Genomic DNA, 19,403 nt, shown 5'->3' on the forward strand with positions numbered 1-19,403 from the left:
GAGTGAAAATGTAAACATCTTCTCCTCGGAGTGCAAGGGTATTTATAACACTTCCTTGGGGATCTAGTGTGCTCTATGTCACTGCATCAGTGATTTTTCTCCCTGAAATGCAACTGAGCAGCACTGGCCCTGTATCCAGACGCAGCTCCTGTGCTCTGCTATCCTGGATCTTAGAGCTCTGTGTCTTTTTTATATATGCTAGGCCACGTGGACATTAGATGAGACAGATGCCACTTGTTGTGGGAGCATGTGTCTCTTTGTGGTTTTCCTTGTTATCCAGTGGGTGTATGTGATACTCTGAGAGTATGCACCCCACTGATAAGTCCCTCCTGGAGGATTAAGGAAAGTATTTTTAAAAGGGATAAGACTCAGTCTACTGCCATTTGTCTCGAGTTTGGAGGTTGTTAAAAGAAAATACTGGAATTTGCCATTAAATAGTGAATCAGATCTCTTATGTGGTAAACTTAAGCATGACATAATAAGTGTTCAGAGGGGTGTACTATAAAAGAAAATCAGCATAGTAACTATTAGATAACCTGCTCCAGACCAGATTACTGTAGGTTTCAGTAAGCTGCATTTTCTCTGACACCGTATCCTGTAAGTGTAATATAGATACTTTGAATATGCTCCATAAACGGTAAATTGACTCTACTGGAGCACTCAAAGCATTTCATACAACGTGCACTTTTTTCTACACCTGAGTGCTAATGTAACATTCACATCCTGGTAAATGCACATTGGGGTTCAGTATCTGGCATGCAGACTGAAGCAGCCAGGGATTGAACCACCAACCTTCCACTCAGATGACCTGTTCTACCTCTTGAGCTAAAGACTACTCAGAATATAATCAGTAGAGCTGACTAAACGCCACTGAGTAAAGCCTAGCCTTGTGTCACACTGTCACAGTAATTTCCTTTCATTTATATTCAGAAGGTCGTGTACATTTTTAGATTTGGCCTTTTTTTTAAACATTGCTTTGTTTTGAAGCTTCTAGAACACAAATGAGAAAACTGTCCATTTATATTTGCACCATATTAACCACTGAAGATATTCAATTAACAAAATTAATTCCACTTTGATCTGGCGACAAACTTAAGCAATTCTCCTTTAGGAGGCTAAGGAAAAGTGTAAAAGCTAAACACACTGAGCAACCTGTAATCTTTAAGTGCATGCAGTTTTAAGTTTCAGAGCTCTAAAGTGCAGTTTTCACATTAGAAATAAGCAGTAGTGCCAATGTAGTAGAAATATATTAATATATTTAGGCCTATTTTACCACTCTGTGCACTTGTGATAATTTCCACAGAATTACTCTCATCAGTTCCTCTGATATTGTCTCTGACTGGAGTAAAAACCCAATTTTGTACATAAACAGAGCTAGATGGCATTAGCCAGCAAAGCCTGGCAATGTTAAACTTGTTCCACTCCTCAGGTGACCACTCCCTTGTTGTTTCTTTAATAGCTTTGTATCTATGTGATGTTTGCACGTCTACTTTTTTCCCCAAGCAATTTTTTGACCACTTGGGGACAGTAAAAACAAATTTCTGAGTACAAAAGAAGCACACAGCAAAATATTGCAGGTATTCACTTCTTTAAAGGTTTGTTTTTGGGCCTTTAAAGTCTCCTGAAGGATGTATCTGGCTGTTTGGATCCGCTATGTTCACCATCCAGCTTCTGTGTCCAAAAGAGCCCCTTTCGAGGGCACGATATAACAATCCACAATGTTATCTTTCTCTGTTTAATCTGTTTCTTCTACAATACCCACCAAATCCACAATGCAACATATAGTAGTTTTCCAAGGCCTGTATATTAGTTTCTGCAAACATAAACTATGCAAACATAGTTTCTTCCCATAATGGAACCACAGCGATGACTGTGATGAATAATGCAAAGTTGATGATGACCAGTTAAGTGTCTGAAATCTTGATTTAGTGCTGACTGTGCGTCCGGTACAAGGATGTGTCATAGCTTGCAATTGTATGACACTATTCCCTCTTCACTGCTTGAAAGGAAGGCAACTCATGAAGGCTCACGAAGATATTTCGTGTACCTTCACTTCTTAAATAACTGAGGGAGAACTCAAGATATTTAACCCCTTGAGAGGATCTTCTCTTTGGAGGGTTGTTGACCCACTGCTATTAGGATGTTTAAAGCCCCATTCTCACATTGCTTGAGATGATCTCAATAAGTTACATGATGAGGAGGAGGCACAGTGTCTTATAGAGGTTTCACATCTTGGCCTTGCTTCATATCTTGGCTCATAGGATGTCTCACATGATTAACAGTCTGGGTTTCCATTTACAAATGTCATATGTTCACAGAAAAGGGGTTGACTCTCACTTCCTCTTTACAGCATGGATTCCTGTTCCAGTTAGAAATTGCATAATACTATTGTCTGCTAGCATTTTAAAACGCTGAGTAGGCAAGTAATGACAATTTGGCCCTTTTCTGTTACGCTTACCTGTTTCTTTTCTCCGTCCTTGTCATCTACGTAGGACAACACAAAGTCTATTCTTCGTACTCCGTCCCTAAAGAACACAGTGTCTCTGCTTGGGTCTAGTTTGTCTGTCTGCAGGAGAAACAACCACAAAGTAGAGCTTTTAGCTTTGAAACATTGGGAAGCCAAACATACGTCCACCCTTGACAGATACAGACAGAAACAAATTAAACTGACTCAGGCTTGCACTCATACAACTGGATACATAAAAAGCACAGAGGAAATATACCCTCCTGAGTCACAAAGAAAAAAATATTTTGACATTAAGCTGAAATCATACTTAAAGATCATATAGATGACATAACACCTTGTGTCAAAATTTGGAGAAGGGGCTAAAATGACAACTTCAAAAGTCCATTATGGATAAGAAGTATTGTATATGATAGATGTTTGAAGGAAATAATCTTTCCATGGCAGCCTTGTTCCACTTTGTTTAAGAGAGTTCTCACTTTCCAGAGGGCTTTATTCTATTCTTTTTTTCTTTATCCAAACAATACTCAGGATTTTCTATGAATCTGTTGTGGTCAGTGCCATACTCTATGCTGTTGCATGCTGGGGCAGCAGGTTGAGGATCCTGGATGCCAACAGACCCAATAAACTCATCCGTAAAGCCTGTAATGTTGTAGGGGTGGAAATGAACTCTTTAAAGGTGGTGTCGGAGAGGTGGATGTTGTCCAAGATAAAGACAGTGCTTGACAATAGCTCACACCCACTCCATGAGTGGGTGTGAGGTCAGTCACAGGAGCACGTTCAGTGAGAGACTGAGATTATCCAAATGCATCGCTCAGAGACACAGGAAATCACTCCTGCCTGTGACTATCTCACTGTACAATCCTCCATCTAATGCACACGTGCGCACTGCAATCGTTGCACATCCTTAACATCACATCCTCTGCAGAGAAAATTACAAAGTCAATATAACAATGTGATCTATATATATTTAATTTTGTGTAATATACTGGGATATTTATTATTAGATGCATTATTATTTATTTATAACTTTGTTGTATAATATTTATTGATTATATTATTTGATTTAGTTTAGTTAGTTACTGTTCTTTACTGGGATTAATAAAGCATTCTGATTATGGTTTTCCCACTTATCAGAAACATCAAGATCATTTGTTACTCTGACAGCTTACTCTTGAAGCATCTGTCTCAGCTTATTGAATCGGCTATAACTAGGAGCTAGTAAATTCAGATCTTAGGTTATCTAAATCATGCTGAAACCAGAGCTGCTGAATAGAAAGTCGCGTCATCTCTGTTCACTCCAACTGGCCATTGTTTTACAGCAATGGTGGAGCACGGAGCTTTGCTAAATTTCCAAAAGTTAGCAATACATGGTAGCCGTGCCATAATCATATAGCAGCAGAGAAGTTTGATATGCATTTTTCAAAGGTAAGAAGTTGAAAAACAAGTCTGTGTGTTATCAGTATACACTCTATTTTAGGACTATTTGAAGACTACATGACAAGAGGCAGTAAGTCCTGGTGTCCACTACGGAGGACAATGAAGTTTAGTTTTGGAAGTAGTAAAATTACTGTGCAATTTTGATATCCTACTAACTCAAAGTTAAGACTCTCAAATTGAAGAAACAATTCTTATGCAATCGAATTATAATATCTGCAAAAAGTCCCCAAAACAAACAGTGTTACTTAACCTCTCTTGTGGCCATAAAATATGGAAGCTGAAATTTCCATCATTTTGAAATGAAGTCAGAGAAGTCATGCAGACTCCATAAATGCTGCTTGACAAAGTGATCGTAAACTCATGTCCCCAACATAGGAAAAAAATTAATTGCTGGGTCTGAGGATGATATATGCAGTTTAGACCACTGATTACAGAGACATCAACCCGTTCTGGCTCTTCAGCCGAAAAGCATTTTTAAAAAAACACTTTCTCTGACTAGAAACATTTAGAGGGCAACAATGATGACTGTAAAGAAACCAGATTTAACTGCAAAGCCGGAACGCTACACAATCAAAGCCTAACATTACACAAAAATAGCGGACGGTAGAGGAAAAATGTGTCGTGTCTGTATCGTTACTTAAATTTCAGTATTTGATTACCTGAATGCATTTAGAATTCTAACATTAAATACTTTTCCATTAATGTAGAAATTCATCTTTACTGTTTCCGTATATAAGAAACCTTTACGCTTAAATAAACAATAACCATTATTTTCAGCTACTCTAATTTCATCTATCATGCATCCATGCACGCACGATCATTAAACAAAAAAAGAAATTGAATGTATGTTAGTTTTCTCTGCATATAAAGGCAATCTGAGTTTGTACTATACATTAAATAATTTAGCTTGGGATCTCGAAATAACTGGTGCTGCATGGTAGGTAGCAAAACGAGATATTTGAGCTGATATTCAATAAAAATAGTGAGAAATAGCATGTCTTAACTCCACTTTGAGCTAGTTAGTGTGAACTGCCTGTATATATATTTTTAATGTTTATAGATAAAGTCTAAAAATAATGTTAATTAATTTAATGCCCAAAACACACTACATGGAAAACTTGAGTTTAAATGATGTCATTTTGTGGATTAGCTTTGTTGTTCTATTAGTATGTTTCACATTTATATGGCTTCATTTCTTATTATGATATTAAATCTTTGCTGCTTTTCCATTTTTGTTTATTTTAATAATTTTTGTCTGTCATTGATTGCATGACCCGTCTTGCAATGAAAGAATAACAAAATAAAAAAGGTAACATACATTTGAATTGAAATGTTTAAAAAAAACAAAACATACTTTAAGAACTATATACTATTACAGTGACTTGACTAGGACTTGAAGTGCCATGTTGCCTGAGCAGTTTGCTGCACTCCACCCAGGGTTTTTTTTTTTTCTTTCTTATCAGACGCTGTCATTGACTAACAGACTTTCCTCTAAAGGAGTGTGACTCAGCTTCTTATATTCAGGGTGCAATTTGTGGGGAGAAAACCACAGAGGGTTTATTGTCTGAATCCTGTTAGTGTTTATTACTGCTGTCAGTTTCCCATTTATAACAACTAAACTAATTATAACTTCAGCTAAACAAGATCACACAACCACAGCCTTTAAAATAATATTACAACATTTTTCTGTGACATTATCTGTCTTATTATGGCTTTAAACACAGGTGACCCAGTCGAGACAAACTGTTTAACATCCCAGATTAAATCACATTTCCACTTATTGCTATTTAACCTCAGTTTTAAATGAAAAAATCTTAAATTTCAACTGCACAAAATGCTGCCAGTTTAAAAATAATGCAGCAATATTAGGCTTAGAAAACAGACTTTTTCTGCAATCCTGCAGAAAAAGTCTGTTTTCTGATTTTTAGAGTTAACATATATGCAAGTTATGTGTTTTACAGCATCCTGAACCATATGTGAATGACTCTCAGGTTAGGCTCGATCTTTTCACTCAGGAGTGTGGCTGCTATTCTTTATCGGCCCATCACAGTAGCGGCACCATTACTTTCAAAGCCAGCAAGCAGTGCACTTCATTTCTTCATAGACAGCGGCCTGTTGAGTGCAATTCAACGATTTTAAATACAGCATTGCAGAACTCATAGTTGTAGGAAATTCAGATGTTAACAATCGGGGATAATCAGTATTTTTCAAGTATTTTTTTCCACACGAAGTAGAAATATTTCTAGGATTTTCTTGTGAGTTTCCTGTTGATTTCTCCAGGTAATTTAGCTAACTCTGAAACAACAGTGCTTAGTGGTTTAATAAAAAAAAAAATAGAATAGAAGCACTCCAGATCATTCCCCTCCCCTACTTTGTGTCATACCTGTCACAGGATCACAGTGCTGAAAGTGAAAGACAGCATCTGATTTAAGTGTTGTTTGCACTGTGGATCATTTCAGATGCAGTGCTAAAAATCAGATGGGGCGGTAAAAATAATTTGGCAGAAGCAGGGACATATAGACCAGAGGCAGAGGAATACAGCTTGGTCAACTACACCCTGTTTGGACGGTTAATAAAACATCTTTTGACCTAATGAGAAAATTTTAAAAATATAGCGATTCAGTGTTCAATGGTTATGCACTGAAACCTCATGCACACATATCAGAAATATACCATCATTTGTATTATTAAGATACATAGTGCATCTGTGGAATGACCTCATTATGTCACTGAAAAACCAAAGAGACAGTTTATTTCAGTCTTGCTGAAATGAGCGGCACTCTGTGATAACATGGCTATCTTGTGACTCATCAGAGTCATCAATCAGAGGGGTGAGTCACCAAAGGGTCATCTAAGATTTTAAAATTACTCATACATACAGTGAACACTGACATAAACAATTTAGTTGACTACAAAGGAAATAACACACAGACAAAAGGCTGCTCAATTAACTGTTAATGGAAATCTTAATGGAAATAGATATTTTTATATATGCTTGTTTACATTTAGTAGGGAGATAGGAATCATCATGAAGTTAGCAACTAGCAGCGTTTCAATGCATCCAGTATGTATTGTATTAAACAAAGGAGGCATAGCACATTAACCAGTGCTTTGTGTGCACATCGGTTTACTTTTGAAAAATAGTTGCTCTGAGCTGACCAGCTCCTCTCATACAACTAGCAAAAAAGTGATAAACCTTTAACTGTCATTCCCAAAATGTCTTAATTTTTTTTAGCTAGCTAGATAGAAAGGGAATGTGTTGAAATGCTCACAGATACACCAGCACTCACTTCTGTATTTCCTGGCAGTGGTGCCCTTTCAGATAAAGAACCATTTCCGCTGCTTTCATCTGCAAAATAAATGAAGAAAAGAATAACATCAAGAGAATTATACAGCTGTACAGAAGAGTGCAGTAACAATGCTGTTCATGTTTTAGAATTCAGTCTTTGGTATGTAATAGCATAGTAATTATCTAGTTATTATCGTATTATTGTATTGTAATTGAACTGGTCTAAATACACTCCATCCATTCATCCATCCATTTGCTTCCAATCCAATTCAGGGTCACGGAGGTGGTGGAGCCTCCTCCAGCTGCCATAGGGTTAAAAGTGGCATACACCTTAGACAGGAGTTAACTTGACACACAACTCAGTGTGAGGAATATCTGCAGAGAAACCACACAGGCACATGGAGAACATGCAAACTCCACACAGAACGGTCCCATGAACTCCAGACTTTCTTGCTCTGAGGTGCAACAAGATGCTAACTACTCCACCACTTTGCTGCCCAGTCGAATAAGTCGAATCATTAAATGATATATTTGTTCATGTCAGTAAATGGTTGTCTCACGTAGGACTTAGTGGTCTTTTTCATGTTAGTTTGTGTTGCTGAAGGATTAGCAGCACATAAACTCAAACATAGCCAATCTTAAACAGGTAACCCAGAGACGGGTACCTGGTTGAAGTGAATTAAGCTTAAAATGCACATACTTACAAATTTGCAGACTTTAAGCAAAAAACATGATTAATGAATTAAACATGATTGATTTTTCTAACTTCTCAAAAGCAATAGTTGCATATATATCATCTAAATTGACAGTAAGTAACTGTTAAACTAGTTCAAATAATTTGGACCGCAGGATAAATTAAAGCTCACTCATAACAAAAACATCCCTTTAAGAAGAATCAGCTGCCAAATTACTGTTATGGCTACAAATGCATAGTAGACAGCATCAATATAACAAGAGCCAATGAAAAAAAGACTACAGGAGGCAATATCAGGAGATACTGACTATCACCATGTTTGTAAGTACTGAGTTGAGAGAGATGAAAACACAAAGGCCACATTGCACATACACACTTATGCAATGGCTCGCCACATTCCAGCAGAGCCTCTCCGGCCCTGCGTGGCAGACTCTGGCAGAGGAAATGTGCTCATGTTGCACTGCTCTGCTAGCCGCCTGCTTCCCTATTATTCCTGGATGGTGGGAAAGCTGCACTTCCTGTGGGGGAGGCTGCATGACAAAAACATCAGTGAGAGGGAGGAGCTGGCCGTTGAGGTTGCTGTTGTATCAAAGGGTCCAGCCTCCTCCTAAAAGAAGCACACATGCAGCACACAAAGAACACAAAGCGCTTCAGTCTCCCTCAGCTTGCACTGGCAGAGACCTTTCGTTAAGCAGGAGGGTCTGACAGACAGCAGTGACAGCCAATAGCAGCAGTACTTCACTGAGAGGCCTAAAGAGGCACTTGGAGTAAGAATATGGCATATCAGTTAGACTATAAGAATCCACAGGAAATATAAGTAGCATATTACACCGTCTTTCCAATTAACCCTGTGTGAGCTGCTTTTTTCCTCTCCTATCTTTTTTATCCCACTTGTTTTGGTCTAACTCCAACTGTGCCAAGCCGTCCACAACCTGGCTTAGAGCAAACAAAGGCAAAAGGCCAGCAACTTCCACAGAGAGACAGACTGAAGGAAAACACAAAGTAGCGTTCCCTCTGTGAAACAGGGCAACAGACACACTTACTAGAACAGATGGCCATAAATGAGTCTTCACTGGAAATTACTACCACGTATTAAAATGAGACAGCTATTAATTTGGGCAAAACTGAATAAGTGAGAAGTGCCATGCGCTCTTTTAACTACCCACTTTCCACCCATTTAACCCAATTACACGTCTCCTGCTATCTATTTACAGGAGCTGAGATACTCTCTCGTCAGCATGATTGTCAAAAAACATGTTACTAACTTCGTGGGAAATGAACAGTGGCATTTTGAACCATCTCCAAAACAAATGAGAGCACCATTGCTGAGTATTGACCCTGATATAGCCAAACAGCATTTCAAAACCTGTTGCATGACTGAGATGCAGTTGAGAGATGTGCTTTTAGTGATTCCAGTTCATAAAAAGTTGTGCATACCTCATGCCCATAGGTCCTGCCCTGTAAGACACACCACAAGGCCAAAACTGGAAGTAGATCAGTGCAAACTCATCCAGGAGGTAGTGACTTTATACATGTGCGATGCAGCCAAGAACAGAATCAACTAATCTCTTTTCCTAACTGAGTTGATTCTATCCAGAGACATGATGCTGTACTGATGTTCAGACGGAGCAGAGGAAGGCGAGAGATTCACATGTAGCCGAAGCAGAGGCATCTGCTGGTGTTATGAGCTGTAAACAGAACAAGGTTGTAGCAGATGTATGCACTGAGCTTTCAGAGCTTTATCATAAGAACAATCGAAAAACTATTTTCGCATCTTTACTTTCTGCATCATTGGAATTTGAATCGTGTTAGGAAATAACAATCATTAAGATCTTTAAGATAAAGTCTATCTGTGTTGTGCGAAAGTCTTGAGCCACCCCTCATTCTTGTAATAGTGGGCTTCAGCAATAGTTCTTCAGACCTTCCAAAGGTCTCTCAAAGTTTTCTTTTGTCATTAGCTGTTTTTTCACTTATTTTCAGTCTACTCTTTACAAATCCCCACTTTCAGAGGAACATTTGTTTTATTGTATAAGCCACTTAAAACTGACCTAATCATCGTTCAACAATAAAAAAAAAATCACCAACTCAAGAGATGAACCTGACACAGGACCTGGGAGATGCACCCACTGATCCATCTAATGTTTGCTGAAGCCACATCAGAAATATCAATAAGCCATTTCTAACGAACAGGAACCAGGAAAGGAGGCTGAGGTATGCCAAATTACACAAGGAATGGACTAAATGAATCCAATTTTCAGACCTTTGGTTTGATACAACATCTGTATCTGTAAAACACAGTGGAGGCGCCGTCCTGGTTTGGCGCTGCGTTCCAGACAAATATCTCCCCTCAATTACTGCTTCACATCAAACTTATTCCGTCAGCAAGATTAAGAACAGTGAGGAGTGACCAGCATCAGAGTTGGAAAATCTCCATTACTCTAAATAATTAAAGAAATCAGAAATCAATTCACATTACATGAGTGGAAGAGAAGAGGAGACCTTGTGCCAGGATACCGGTTCCCTAAAGACAGCACTGATCTTGCAGAATAGAAAGAAAAGAAAGCAGGGGCTATAACACTTCTGTCACTGCTATCGTCTAACAATAATCTATCTTTATCCAGACAATCTAATGATATGAAAATACAGACAAGCCCGTGCTGCCTTTCTATTTACAGTAAACTGACAAAACTTGATTCTGTGCTCGCTCCACTCTTTGCAGGCAGGCAGCCTGCTCAAAGGATATGTGTTCATGAAGATATATGCAAAGCTGGACTAAGGTACAACCAAAGTAGTCAAATGTACCTCTGCACAATCACAATCATTTCTGCTACAGGACTGCCTGTTACAGAAAAGGTGTCTCTAATTTCTGCAGCTTTGGGGACACATGCAGCCCCCAGATGAGACGCACACATAGCTTCACTTTTTGTGTGACGCTGTAAGGCTAGCAGCCTCATCACACTGAGTCACCGAAACAAAGATTATGAAAGTCAACCTGCATTTCTCAATCTGAAACAGCATCCTGGGTTTAGTGTTTATCTAACATGAGGATGTGAAAGTTTACATCACCTACCCACTCAGTCACCCACTCATGTGTACGTTAGCCACATGAATGGCTAATGTACACCCCCTTACTGCTTCCCTAGGAATTAAGAGGAAGAATAGCAGGCAGGTGCTGGTAATCAAATACACTTGATTTAAAGATCACTGTAAGTGTGAACACCTCTATTAAAGCAGACGTTTGGGCAATTTGGAGGTCTAGGTGTGTGTTATTATCACAATACACACAATATGTGTTATTACATATTACCAAGAGGGACATCAATAATAGAAAAACAATTGCTGCTCATTAATTTGGATAGTATTATAAGGCTATTTCCACACCGTCTGAAGTTCATCCTTCTACAGTGGGAAACATTATCCACAAGTGAAAAACACAAGACAGCTTCCATTCTTCCCAAGAACACATTCTAGCAAATTCACCTCAATGCGATGCTCAAAAAAGAGTTGAATCTCAGACTTTAAAAGACTTAGGTTTGCAAAGTTACATTTGAACAAACCACAAGACTTCTGGAACCAAAGTGGAAATGCTTGGTCATAATTCACAGCACCGCGTTTGGCAGAAACCACACACAACATGACACAAACACCTCATTCCCACTGTGAACGCCTCTGTATACCAAAGAATTCTGGAGTCAAATGAAAGGTCATCTGTCCAAAAGCTAAACTTAATCATGCAACAGGACAATGACTCGAAGAACAGCATTCTCCAAAATGATATCAGAGTCTGATAAAGTCACTTCAACTTATTGCTCTCAAGGACGGTTATACAATTTAATCACTCGTGGGGTGAACATAGATTTTCACAAACCTGCATGGAGTCCTGTGACTGCGCTTACATTTTACTTCAGTGCTTGTGCTTTATTTGCATTTCTGTGCCACCACATTTGAGAGGAACACACTGTATTTCATTTTTACTTTGAACTATAAGAATGCATTCAAAGTATGATTGTGTTACTCCCTGTAATAATGAAGGCATACTTTACAGGCTAACATACCACAGGCTAAGAATAAGCTACTGCAGAAGGACTGATGGCTGCCTAAAGAAAAAGCTAGCTGTAGTAGCTATCCTTCTTTACTCAGCAAAAGACTATCTGAAGCCAAATGAGTTTGTTTTTCTTCTTCTTATGTCAGACTTATGTTTGAATATGGTAGTCCCTAATTTCTCGGTGATTAGTGGACCTTTTTGGGTAATGTTATCAAAGGTTGCTCATTCTTGATGCTGTAGTGGAAGCACTGAGGCAAAGTATTCAGGCAGAAGCTTGTTAGAGCTTCAACATATCTCTCCTGGGCCCACAGAGTCCACAGGCTGTGCTACATACCGCATTTGTGAGTAAAATTATACATGCAGGAGTTTTTCTGCTTTTATAGTACTAGCAAAACTTTGCTATAAAAAGTTATACATGTTGCTTATGATATAAATCATCAAATAGCCTAGCCACAAGTTGAAATACCATGGGCACATATCTTAATTCAGCGTCTGGGTGCATGCACCAGTACAAATAGTACAAATTTGACACAGTACACAGCACATTAAGCTACCAGACGGCAGACACTTAAGCAAATGGCTACAATATGAAAGCTGAGATAGCAGACAGAGAGGCATTTGATTCTGATCAGCAAACAAACAGGAAAGCCGTAACAAATTTACATAAATGGAGCATACGCAGTGACATTAAACATGATGACGGCACGCGATGGAGGGTGCGAAGAGAAATAGCAGAGATTACAATGACGCGAGGACGGACAGACAGGCGTCACATAAAGCCTCTGATCTGCCCATACCTGGGTGGAGATTAATCCTGAATGCAGTCAACACAGCAGGAACATCTTTAAGGGACAGACAGACAGTGGTTAGGAGGTGGAATTAAACTGTAGATCAGGACAACACAAAGGTTAAATATTGAGCCATCAGACTTTCACTTACACAAGCATTAAAAGAACAGCATAAAAGTACAACAGAGAGTCCTATCACTGCTGGAAATCAGACCACAGCTTTTATATGTTGCAGATCATCGAGACCACTGATGAAAAGCACTCGCTGTGTTTTTGTACCTTTGATTCAGTATCAAGCAAATCGTTTTTACTATGACTCAAGCAACATGCGTGGGCGCCTATGGTTCAGAAGAGGCCCCGCTAACAACTCTCGTGTAGCTCTTCAGTGTGCCTGGCACAGAGCTAGAATGTCCTGCTTGCTGTACTGAAACAGGCGTTCTATATTTTACTCGATTAAGAGCTCTTCAGAGTGTCGTTCGACCTTCCACTTTGACAAATGGAAAACACAGCACTGGTTTATTATGACAGCATAATCCTTTCTCAAGAGAAGTAATACAAACATATCACAGACTGCTCTACAACTTCTCTCTATTCATGAGTTTAATAATACCAGATGGGGCATGAGGGCTCAATTGCAAATCGATGTATATGAAATATTAATGCGATGAACAATACTGTAGTCTAAATAGGGGTTCCCACTCAAAGTCATCCAATATGCAGGATCACGCGAACCACAAGTGAGTCTTGATGAGAGCATCAGGCAAGTATGTCAGGTTTTTACAAAAAGAACTGAATTAAATTTTAAAATTTGATGCAAAAACGCAAATAAGAACTTTTAATCTTGCAAGCACGGTGCACACCCTGTTTCAGTCAAACCACAACATCCTGAGCTCAAACCCAGGGCCTCTGTCTTCTAGGACGAGGCATCCTCAAAGTCTGCCACTCAACATTTCCTGTCAATACAGCTGACTATATTCAAAATGCATCCAGATTAATATAAATGTTGTTTGAAAACATTGAATACGTGAGGCTTTAAACATATACAAGGGAACACTACTGATAAAGTGGGTTGTTTTTTAATGGTGTCTTATTTTTAGAAAGCATTGTTTGAAATGTTGACAGTTGTGTTTTCACATTTGTATCATGCTCATGTTGTTGCCAAGAACACAAGTTTCCTTTCTTATCATCAGGAAATTGTTGATACTTTCCTGACAATTACCGGAAAGCTTGAACAGTGCCAGCTGAAGAGGTCATATGCAGAGCAGAAGTCATAATTCATCGCGTTAAACAGACACAACATAACACGCCTGGACTTCAACACTTGACGTGTCTGACGGGCTTTTAAGGAAGAGATGTTTGACGAAATTTTTTGAAAGGATGACTGGACGAGACAGATTAGGGCACAAAAGTAGCTTCCTTGCGTCTATGATATGAAGGCCTTGGGCGTTTTGTTTGCCCAATAAGTAGATTAACAACATTAACCAATGAGAGACGGCACAACAGTGAGTCAGGTTCCTGCATCCAAAGCTGCCCTGTAAAGAGCACCCATATAGACTGGTGACATATTAAAGGAAAAACTCCTACACTCCTACAGTAAGGATGTTGGTGAGGGGGAATGGTTTGCTGCTTTGAGTGCCCTTATCACCTAAGAAAAGAATCAATATGGAGGTGTTACCTTTTGCCCTGATAAAACACGTCTATCCTGGTGGGACTGGCACAATGGGTCACTGAATCTTTTGATCAGTATGAAAATGACACGAATCATTTGCTACTGAACTTTCCCTCACAAGATCTCCACCCAGTCGGTGATGGTGGTGACAGATAGTGCGTTCCTCTACAGTCATCAAAGCACCAAATCAGGGGCGTATCTTCTGGAAAAACGATATTCCAAGTTTTCATCAGAGTCCCAGCGACTTTTCAGAGGTGTTTTCACATGTGAGCTTTGGGCATATTTTGCAAAAATTGAGTCAGGATAGATGTTGTTGTTCTTTCTCAAACAAAACACAACAGGAAACACTTCCCTTCAGCTGTTTTCGCGCTACTGCACATGCTCTGTGTGGTTTAGGCGAGGGAGCTCCCTGCATGCCGGAGGCGGCACAGACGACGCCCATTCACTAGCTGTAAATGCAACGAATTCTAAACAGCGCTGTTCACACATCAGCACAGCGTAACATCAAGCATCCTTTGCACTTGGGAACTGACATTTAAAGAGTGTCTAATGCCTGATCCAGCTGATATCAGCCTTCTCACGTGCACCTCTGTCAGGCAGTGGCTAGAGACGTTCAGGGAAGTCTGAAAGTGTGAAAACAACTTTTGAAAATCCGCTAAAACTATTCTGGCATCGTGCGATGGCCCGACACCTTACTAAGACACATGATGGGTTTTTTATTTGTCACTTGTCTCTACAAAAACGTACCAAAAGGTGAAAGCCCAGAGGAAAAAAAGAGGCATATGCCACCTATGATTAAAAATTTATAGAGCAAAAAATGTATTTCATGCCCAAAACAAAAGGTTTGAAAATAGTTCTGGCAGCACAATAAGACCTCATCTAGTCTTACTGTGGTTGTGGTGAGAGGACGTCTTGCTTGCCTGCCATGTGTTATTCTGTTCTGTTTGCCTCCTCAAAGGGAGTAATTTAATTACAAGGCCTGTTTCCATAGCAACTCTTTGGCTCTGCTTCACCTCTGACTGGCAGATGACTTCATCAGCTGGACTGCGGATTGAGATCACCTTAAAAGGAGGCAAATCCCGATATAAATGAGTAATTAATAACTATTGAGGGCACTTAAAAGTGGAGTCATTAAGATTTTTTCCCTGACTGTGAACTGGCCAAGAAAAAGATTTACTGACAGAGGGTGACAACAAGCAGCAGGTTGATTTTAGAAAACCATCCACCAAACGGTATACGCTGTCCATGGACATCTGGTGTTTATCCAGCAGCAGAATGTCATGTACGATTATAAATCAGTGTTTGGGCAGCTGTGAACAAGGTAACACATACAGACACACACACTGAAGTGAGGACTGAATCCTTCCTCTCCTTTGTTTCCCCTTTCACTTGTGGCTGAAAGTCTGGCCTGATAAGAGCCCGAACAAAGCCTCTGTAGAACAGCAGTCTTTTAATCTACTGCTCACTCTAAATAAACAGCCACGTGTCCTTATAAACAACCCTCTAATACACACAGCGGAGGATATGCAAATACAAACAGGGAAAGGTGTAATTGAGGCATCGTAATCTTAACTCAGACATGGTTTGATTGAATGAAAATGCTGGAAAATGTGTTCTATAAACGTTTTGTTTTTCTCTTCTCATAATGGTCTTGTTGTGATGCAGTGGTCTGTTAGGCAGAGGTAAGCAGGCTCACAAATTAAAAGGCCCGGCTGCTCTTGTCACAAAAGCAACAGAGGTTTCCAGTGAACCTAATTCATCTTGTCCTCCAGCAGGTCAGCAGATATCAGCACATGCCATGCTCTTACTGCAACTTGAGTATACTTGTATTTTTCCTGTTATGGATTTGTGTTTCTTTTGGAAACCAGAGCGTCTCCTGACTTATGCAAAATCTTGCTGGATGCCTCCAGACGTCTGTGGCTCAGTTTTAGAAATGCTTAAAAGTTTCCCACTGCACACGTGCAGAGTTTCAAATGTCAGCGAGAGGACAGCATAAAAATGAAGATTTAGTGTTTGTGAGGCAAAGACATGGGTTATTCAGACTGGGATGGACTGACACATAGTGCTCAAAACATTAAAAGTGTCATTAACTCATAGATCTGCTACTTTAGATACTGGAGTGAAAGCAAGTCATTTAATTCATTCATTCATTCATTAGTAAGATTCATTCAGGACACAAGTCCTGTGCAGCAATGTCATACAATCCTCTCAGGACTAAAACGACCGCAGAACCAAACCATTAGGTTTCACAGTGCTCCATCAACTTAACTGACTTTCTAATGTCCACGTAGAAGCAACAAATCACGGTAAGCCGACATAATTCAACCAAATTCACGTCTGAAAGCATTCCTGTGGTGGCACATTGTTCAGACTGTGAACCTCCAGAGAGGTGACTTCATGTGACTATAGGCGAAGAGTCAGTAAAGCCTGACTATCTCACAGGGGGCTAGTCCCATTAGATAAGGTGACACATGTTAGGCTTGACAGATAGCAAAAAGTATGTTTACTCACATGCTTTACAGCATGGATCAATTTGTCTTCTTCTCTAATTTAATTCGTTAAAAAATGCCTGAGATGCTTCTAGGATAGTTTACTACAGTGTACACTGAGATATTGTGCGCTAAAAATAAATATGCAGTCTGGCTCAGTTTGGGAAACAGACTATGTGTGTGACCTCAGTGTCACCCTGCAGTTGTAAGGGACTTGGCTGTATCAAAGCAGTAGACAAGAAGAACAAACAGCATGTGTGTTTTGGTCATGGGATCTCTGGTGCAACCCAGCATCACTAACTGGGCTGTATACAAGCACAAGCCGAGTAACCAAATTACAGCCACATGTAGAAATGGTTTTGCCACGTAAGACTAAACAACTAGAGGACATATAAATATTCACCCTTCACTGCTGAATTGCGAGTTTACAATGAACCTCGGATTACTGTAACTTGTAGAGCGTCGCTCTGCCACAGCAGCTGCCACATTTAGAAATAAAACCGTGCATTTATGCGGTTACCTGCAGCCCTGGCGCTCTGCAGCTCGATCAGAGTCTCATCCTTCGCCTTACCACTTATTCGTCTCATAGCGGCTAGCGCTGTTATTATAACGGCTTCACCTTCTCGGGAAAGTGGGTAAGGCGGTGAGGATGCCGCTGTCTCCTCTCGGTGTCTGTGAAGACCAGCACTGGGTGATCACACACTGAAATCAGCGAAGAGATCCAGGTCAAGGGAGGGTAGATGGATCATATTTACACTATAATCGATTTTCACTGAAACGGTCCCAACACGGCTCCTGAGTGCTAACCGAGGAGACCAGGCATAAAGGGGAGTGGCTCTGATTTTTTTTTTTCTGTTTTTTTACGTCGGCAAAACTGGGTGTATGTGTGTGTGCAAAAGAGAGAGAGAGATCGTGTAGGAAACATTTGTCATGTGGCGAGGCTGTTTTTGAGAAATAGCACCATCTTGTGGTCATTTTGTAGTACTGAAGCTTAACTTCCTTTATTTTTATGGCCTCCTATTGTAGTGAGACAAGCCAATATTTCATATGAAGAGTTTGAAAATAAAGAGTTAAAAATCCTACTTTGTTCGATTCAGGCTCATGTTAAAAGGACTTATTTTCTCTCATATATATACATATAGTGTTACAATGGATTCAACACAGCTAGAGGTTCAAATAACTGAGTTCAGTATATGTGCAAGTGATCTCTATGGGCGTGCAGTTCTTGATATGAGCACAGAATCCCATCTTTTGTTCAAACCTTCTGTTTGCAAGGGGCAGCAAATCAGAAGAAAGTTGGCTTAAAGGGTTGGGAGCTAAAACAGTGGATGAGCTGAGGGGCTGCACCAAGGAGCTGTGAAACTTTACTTTTTTAAGTTTTAATATCACTATCTATCGATCGATCGATCGAGATATATATATATATATATATATATATATATATATATATATATATATATATATATATATATATATATATGTATGTATGTATAGGTGTTGATCCAGGCCATCAACACGTATGCCCTGTCCGTGATCAGGTACCCTGCTGGGGTAATAGGCTGGCCAAAGGAGGAGATAGAAGCCACTGACATAAAGACAAGAAAGCTCCTTACCATGCATGGAGGGTTTCACCCCAAGTCCAGCACCCTGAGGCTGTACGCTAAGCGGAAGGAAGAGGGCCGGGGACTGGTGAGTGTCAGCACCATGGTCCAGGATGAGACAACGAACATCCAAGAATACATTGGGAAGATGGCCCCAACTGACCGAGTGCTCAGTGAATACCTCAGGCAGCAGAAACCCAAAAAAGAGGAGGGAGACGAGGAACCATCATGGAAGGACAGGCCCCTGCACGGTATGTACCACCGGCAGATAGAGGAGGTGGCTGATATCCAGAAATCCTACCAGTGGCTGGACAAAGCTGGACTGAAAGACAGCACAGAGGCACTAATCATGGCAGCACAAGAACAAGCTCTGAGCACAAGATCCATAGAGGCTGGGGTCTATCACACCAGGCAAGACCCCAGGTGCAGGCTGTGTAAAGATGCCCCAGAGACAATCCAGCACATAACAGCAGGGTGCAAGATGCTAGCAGGCAGGGCATACATGGAACGCCATAACCAAGTGGCCGGCATAGTGTACAGGAACATCTGTGCCGAGTATAACCTGGAAGTCCCGAGGTCAAAATGGGAGATGCCCCCAAGGGTGGTGGAGAATGACCGAGCTAAGATCCTGTGGGACTTCCAGATACAGACGGACAAAATGGTGGTGGCTAACCAACCGGACATAGTGGTGGTAGACAAACAGAAGAAGACGGCCGTAGTGATCGATGTAGCGGTTCCGAATGACAGCAATATCAGGAAGAAGGAACACGAGAAGCTGGAGAAATACCAAGGGCTCAGAGAAGAGCTCGAGAGGATGTGGAGGGTGAAGGTAACGGTGGTCCCCGTGGTAATCGGAGCACTAGGTGCGGTGACTCCCAAGCTAGGCGAGTGGCTCCAGCAGATCCCGGGAACAACATCGGAGAT

At 40.3% G+C, this 19,403-nt stretch overlaps 1 protein-coding gene across 4 annotated transcripts in view; it reads right to left on the reverse strand.

Moving 5' to 3' along the window:
* The window catches only part of ano5b (anoctamin 5b), a 29,174-nt gene extending 11,463 nt beyond the window's left edge, over positions 1 to 17,711 (reverse strand). Inside the window, exons 1-4 of one of the 4 annotated variants that reach the window (XM_026166614.2) lie at positions 17,399 to 17,707; positions 12,730 to 12,774; positions 7,195 to 7,253; positions 2,459 to 2,566 (exon numbers count right to left, since the gene is read on the reverse strand). In XM_026166614.2, the coding sequence (XP_026022399.1) occupies positions 2,459 to 2,566; positions 7,195 to 7,253; positions 12,730 to 12,774; positions 17,399 to 17,465 (279 nt within the window). In that variant the 5' untranslated portion in view covers positions 17,466 to 17,707. Of the gene's footprint in view, positions 1 to 2,458; positions 2,567 to 7,194; positions 7,254 to 12,729; positions 12,775 to 17,398 lie in introns of all 4 variants that reach the window. The other 3 variants (XM_026166622.2, XM_080295617.1, XM_080295648.1) reach the window with 3 other exon arrangements.
* Positions 17,712 to 19,403: the final 1,692 nt, after the last annotated feature.

This window comes from Astatotilapia calliptera, chromosome 1 (genome assembly GCF_964374335.1).
Source record: "Astatotilapia calliptera chromosome 1, fAstCal68.1, whole genome shotgun sequence".
Taxonomy (NCBI): Eukaryota; Metazoa; Chordata; class Actinopteri; order Cichliformes; family Cichlidae; genus Astatotilapia; species Astatotilapia calliptera.